Source organism: Pocillopora damicornis, chromosome 11 (genome assembly GCF_964200805.1).
Source record: "Pocillopora damicornis chromosome 11, jaPocDami1.2, whole genome shotgun sequence".
NCBI classification, from domain to species: Eukaryota; Metazoa; Cnidaria; class Anthozoa; order Scleractinia; family Pocilloporidae; genus Pocillopora; species Pocillopora damicornis.
Window position 1 is genome coordinate 4668928 of NC_142680.1, and position 6561 is coordinate 4675488.

The 6561-nt window shown below is 36.8% G+C and overlaps 1 protein-coding gene across 1 annotated transcript in view; it reads left to right on the plus strand.

Annotated features, from left to right (window-relative positions):
• LOC149037127 (protein sidekick-2-like) overlaps nucleotides 1-4292 on the plus strand; it is a 30600-nt gene extending 26308 nt beyond the window's left edge. The window contains exons 20-23 of the mRNA XM_089188405.1: nucleotides 276-336; nucleotides 2330-2596; nucleotides 3030-3320; nucleotides 3922-4292. Coding sequence (XP_089044531.1) covers nucleotides 276-336; nucleotides 2330-2596; nucleotides 3030-3320; nucleotides 3922-4292 — 990 coding nt within the window. The remainder of the gene's footprint in view (nucleotides 1-275; nucleotides 337-2329; nucleotides 2597-3029; nucleotides 3321-3921) is intronic.
• Nucleotides 4293-6561: the final 2269 nt, after the last annotated feature.

The window sequence follows — 6561 nt, forward strand, 5'->3', positions numbered from 1 at the left end:
ATTTGGCCCAGGAGGAGGGCTATTTTAAACTCACTAGAGCACAAACGTGCTCCCATTAGTTGTGCAACTGGGTTTATTGACCTTTTTCTGAGTCGATTTTTAAGAGTAGCTTGCTAGACAGTACCTTTCTCCTCCTAGTGTATGTAAACACATACACCAGGAGGTTATGTAATCGAACCATACAATAACTTGGCAGTTCCTTTGCTCTCGACTCAGTGGCCTCTTTGATTTTAAAGCACGTGCTCTTTTTGTTTTTGTTTTTGTATATTTCACAGGGGGAATTAAAGGGATACGCAAGCATAGTTGCCAAAATTTCCATCACCTCTACTACCACGGGTTTGTCTATATTGTACTTAATAAGCAATGAAGTTACATATTGTACTACAAAGTAACAGAGAGCAAAATGATTTCTAGAGCAGTTCTTTACTTGCAAGAATGTTGGCTCCGAGAGCCTCATGCCTAGGTTGGTATTAATTACAACTGGCCTGGAGATTCTCCTCCTCAGATTATCTAGATCATCAAGCTATGCTCAATCCAAAACACCGACTTTGAGTGTTCACCCTTTACCCCAGATTTTGTCTCACTCATGATCACTTTCGTAGCAACCTAAATTTGGTGACGGTAATAAGCTGCATCGCACATCGGAGCCAACAAAATGATTTTGATAACACAATGTCGGTGTGTCATGGACTCTCTCGTCTTGTTCAATAAAGTTTAGAGACTGGACTTGGCGCTGATTTTTTAAATTAAATTGCTCATAGTGCTGAGCTTTATTGAGCTACGTCACAATATTTTGTGTGCTTTTTTGCCGTTTTGTTCCTGAAAAACTGTAATGAATGCGAGGGAAACCATAAGTTAATTGATATCCAGGGCAGACAAACACAATAAAAGCACGAATGAGCCTAAAAAGATCAAGGATGGTTAAGAATGGAGAAGTTTGACAGCGATTACTAATGAAGAAGTTCTATTTTTTTAATGTACTTTCCTCCACCTAGCTCCTTTGAGACTACCCAGTAAACTGTAATGAATGCGAGGGAAACCATAAGTTAATTGATATCCTAATATGATATTGGTACAGTTGTGATGTTGAATAACTTGGAAGAAGGAAAGCAGGTAAAAATCATGGCATGTTTTTGAAAAGCATAAAGCAACATTCTTCGCTCTGTGTTTGCAACGAAGCAAGCCTTAGATGAAATAGGGCTCTTAGAGCGGTCAAATCCCTAGAAAACGGCCATGAGCCCTTACTGTAGGCCGATGTCTTTCTTAGCGGACCGTAAGACTACATGGAAGTCATGTAAGCCTAGGACAAAGCATGGCCCTGAACTTTTCATGGTACCCAGTAACCCTTGTTTGCAGACAAAAAATTTTATTGAACTCTTAAGACAAGAGAATGATTGTACTTGAAAACTGTTCGGGAATGTTTGGAGATGACAGCTAGAACACTACAGAGGCTCAAGACAGCTGTTACAAAAGGTCTGGCAAACAAAAGAAGATGAATCCCTCAAAATTTGCCACGAATAGTCGAAGAAAAAAAAATTAATTGATAGGGCCGAGGAAGGCGTGAAGAGAATCGCTGCAAAGCCACCGAAGAAAACTTGAAATCAAGCATTGCAAAGCAACCTGGGACTGCCCACGAATGTTTGCAACTGGGCTGCTTGAGATCTAAAAGATACATTTCATCATTGTGACAAAGTTACGATAACGATATTTCTATCATCGAAAGGAAAGTTTTACTCGTCCAATATAAATACTGATTAATAAAACTGACCCATCTATTTATTAATGGTATGTATTCAGATATCTCAGGAGCTTTTCCCTCCTTAATCATCATCCTGCTGTTGTTCTAGCGTTTTGGTCTTGGTGAAAGTTTTACTAACAGTTTTTAGCAAGCTTGTAATGCCATACTCAAGCGCACCACATGGTTGCATATGAATGGCTAATTTTTTGTGATTCTATTTTGCAAACTTTGTAAGTGCAGCCTTATTTCGTAGACATCGATACCAAAGGTGTTGTTCCTTCCAGGTGATACCATTTGTGTTTTGTTGTCTTGTTTTGTTTTATTTCCTTCATATGTTTTTCTTATTCAGATATTCGGAGACGTTAAGCACTCAGTGAGCACACTTGAACCTAATTTGATCTAACCTTTGATTTGTTTAACAATGAAAGGCTAAAATGCTGATTTGGTTGGTTGTCTGTTTTGAAGTTGGCCATCAACTGAGGAGCTTTTTATGTTATTGTTTAGCTGAGAAGAGAGGCTGCAAAGCCAGCACGCTACTTTTTGTCCTGAGCTTTGTTAAGGAATAACTAATCCATTTTTATCAAATCTCAGATAAACCTCACGTCAATGATCTTCCTGAAAGAACCATTACAGCAGTTGGCGAACTGGCGGTGTTGACTTGTGATGTTAGTGGTGACCTTGAGGCTTCTGTTACCTGGACCAAAGATGGACTTACCAGTATACCTCGCGCTCAGTTCAAGAACAGCGGCAAGATACTTATTATACAAGATGTTGTCCCTAGTGACAGTGGCGTTTATGAATGTAAAGCAATGAACTTGTTTGGAGAGAGCCGTACATCTACAGTACTAATTGTTGCTGGTACGTAGAAACTGATTTACAACTACATTAAAAATTACATAACAATTGCTTAATCATTTCTTCTGTGAGGTAAATATGTGGAAGAGTAGGTGTATTATTTTTAACAATACGTCAGAAAATTTGCCAACCTTTACCAAAGTTAATGACCAAGTATGGTTATGCTGAGCACCACGATGATCACCATTGCAACTCGTATAAAACGTACTCCAGCCTCTTATTTACAGGTCATTCAACAGTTATTGGACTTGAAAGGTTAAAATAGCATTTTGAAAATTACCGGTAACAACAAGGCAAACGACTACTCAAAGTGCAAACCAAACGTACATCATGGTAGTGTCCCCATATGTTTGTTATACCCTTCCCCGTTTTGCATGAGCATGATCATGTCAAAATTTCTTTTAGTCTCAATACAATTTTAAATCTTTCCACACAGTGCCACCCAGAATTATGGAAGAGCTTTCCCCTTCTGAGGTAATTTGTGAAAAGCAAACTCCGTGTTTTCTCTCATGTCAAGCATCAAGTTATATCCCGTTTGACTACTCTTGGACGAAGGATGGCCAGGTTCCAACTAGTGATAACATCAAGTTGATGAATAACAGTATCATCGTCACGCCACGGGATAGACAAGATTATGGAGAGTATGTGTGTCACGCTACAAACAGCTTTGGATCAACAGAGTATATAATCACTCTGCTTTCTCCTAAAGGTAATCAAGATGATGAGGGTAAATATTCTTCCTAAATATTCGAACATTCTTAAATGTTTTCCTTTCAAAAATTTTGGAAAGCCCAGAACTATGAAGTCCAGTTAAGAGTTTTTGGGGGTTCTAATTACAGTTTTTTTGTATAATCATTTATGTATCAAAAGCAAAATTTTGTGGTGGTCTAATGCGCCGACGTTGTTCTATGTGAAGTTACATTTTCTTTCTTCAATTAGAAAGTTATCATAGTGTGCAATGCAGTTAGATCATTCCATATATCAAAATTGGCCTGTTAGGCTGTAACTAAAGAAAAAAAGAGCTATATATACCATTGTTGAGGGTGCTCAAGGCTAAAAAATATTTCTGTGTTTCTCCTGTTGTTGTCCTAATGGCTCAAAGTCTCTGAAGGACGAATTTTGAATGAAGAAAGAATAAGAAAATTATGGGATAGAATGAAGAACGACCTAAAGACGAGAACGTTTGTTAAAGCATTTAGGTTTCGGGGTTAAAAGAAACTTCGTATTCCTCAGCGTGAAATTACTTAAAAAAAAAACAACAACAACAACTAAACTATGTTTTCAGTGTTTGATGGTTGGTTCTAAAGTCGTTGGTTTTCCTTCGCAAGGTATACCACGAAGCATCTTCCTTGCTAGTGTAATTGCACTATCTTGTGCTGTGGTTGTGTTGCTCATCATAATTTGTGGGCTGCTATGGCAGCGGAGACGAGCTGTTCCTAGTGAAAGGATACAGGGTAAAGAAAAGGTTGACTTTCACGGCGTCAAATCTTCACCTGATCGACAGTCGAATGATGAACAAGCTTCAGACCCAAATACGTATATGGAACTCAAAGCCAGGCTCCCGAACCATAAACTGTCTCATGTTCCAACTGAGTATCAGTCGCCACAGGAAGTACCCATGAACCCCGAATATTACAATATGGTGCTTCAGAAAGAAATTGGCGGGAAACAAAATGAAGAAGTGTACGAGGAAATATGATAATCCCCAAATAATTTCCTCAAGAACAGACATGACTACAATTGGTTTCTGGTCAAGGCAGTTTATCAGCCAATTTACAGCAGTGCGGCTGTAAGAGCTTCCTCGGCTAGCAACGACTTTTATTTGGTCGATTCGAAATTAATTATATGAATCTTTCTCGTATTTTACGCATACCTGTACTATTATAGGGAATCCATTCTATCAAGTGAGATTTAATCTGCAATTGCATATCCCAGTGGCAGCATGAAAATTTCAATTCGAGTTAAAGTGAGTTCTGAACCAGAATTAAAGTTAAAGTACTGAATTTGCAAACTCGTTTAAGAGCCAGTAGATATAAAAAGAGAGCAAAATGTAAAAATGTAATGGAAGTTGTTCCTTATATTTTAACTTTTAAGGAAAATTACATTTTTTGAACCGTTTATTATGTTCTTATACATAGTAGATTCTTCTAAATCGTAAAACAAATCTGGTTTGTACTCTTCCTTTGAAGAAATTGAAAAAGGTTAGCTAACAGAATATTATTGTTAGATATTTGTTGATAGCTGAATAGAAAATTTACACTCTAGTCTCTTGAAGATATATCTTAGTCAGGCTATTTACAAATTGAAGAAAATGGGAGATGAACGTTGTTCGTGTCTCACGATAGAGTCACTTAGAGTCGACGTTTGGAATAATAATGAGGATCGAAATGCACTGATAGCAGCGTGCTACAAATAGCGAAACGTAAACAATCGACCTCATCGCCTGATGAAGACGAGCAGTATTACAGTCGAAACGTCGCGATCTACATCTTAAGTGACTCTATCGTGAGACAAACGAACAAAGTTCATCTCCTATCTCCTATATTTTATTAACCCTTTAACTCCCAGATCAAATTTGTAATTCTCCCTACTGTCAACTATACAATTCTTATAATGTTCATTCAGAGAATTTAGTATTGAATCAACTAATTATCTATAAATTGATATTTTTCTTTATTCTCATCACTCATCTGGTTGATATTGTATTGATACTGTAAGGAAAAATTCTGCCTTGGTCACTCATGGGAGTTAAAGGGTTAAATTGAAAAATGTTTGGAAAGATTTTTCCTATGCATTAAAATATAAATATTATTATATTCAACTGTATCTAAGCAACAGAATGGTTGTAGATAATGGAATAAAAAGTTTTCACGAAAAGATATCTTTTTACAACATGCTCTGTAATTCCAACGTGTTGATTAGAAAAAACTCAGTACTTTTAGGTTTAGGAAGCTTTGGTTGCAAAGTATCCGTGTAGTGTACTTTTGAATTGTTTAACCCTTTCCACCCTAACATCAGTATGCATATTCTCCATACTGCTCTATATACATTTCCTAAAGTGCTGACGAGGAGAATTTGTTTAACAATCACGGGCTTCTTCAGCTGGTGGTCATTTTCTTTATTCTTATTACCTTAATATGTGATTCAGGAGTGATATTGTAAGGAGAAATTAAATGCTAGTGACCTTTAGAGGTTAAAGGGCCAATTTCTAAGCAGATACTCATTTAGGTTTTCCTTCTTGGATTGCGGTGTTGTTATTCTTTTCGTATTGGTAAACTCCTGTTGCTTAACTTAATGTTCATATTTTCTTTCGATCTTTATTTATCAGGATTACAGACAACGTAATGCGTACATTCTGACTCAAGCTTTATCAGATAACAGTATTATCTCGGTCCGTAAAATGCAAAAGAAAAAAAAGGAACTCGGCCAATATCCAATATTCAGCTTCTTTAATAACGCATATATTGACACATTGTAGCAAAAGAGTTGTCTTTTTATTGAACCAAAAATGTTCGTGTAGTTAAAACGAGCGCGCGATAACTAGTCGTTGTATTCTTCAAGTCACGGCAAACTCCCATGGGCAAATCGTAGGCAGTAAATTGACCAATCAGAGCGCGCGCTTTACGTTGGTCATGTTACAAAACGTACTTGGAAATCTAAAAAACCCAGTGATTAAATTATTACTGCTACGTCCATAGCATCATCAAGGGGTGAAATCCAAACTGATAAAAAAAACCGACACGCAAGCTTTTGTAACAACTATAAATACTTTAAAGAACTAAATGCATCATAATTTAGAAATTAACATAAACTGATTTAAAAATAAGATTTACATGTATTGACGATATTCCTACAAACTTTACAAAGACAAGCTTGGTTTTGTGGCGAATGTGTAATTTTTTTTTATTTCTCATAAATGGGTCATATTTCCGCACCCGTTGATTTACACGTATTCGTTTGGTTTTTCC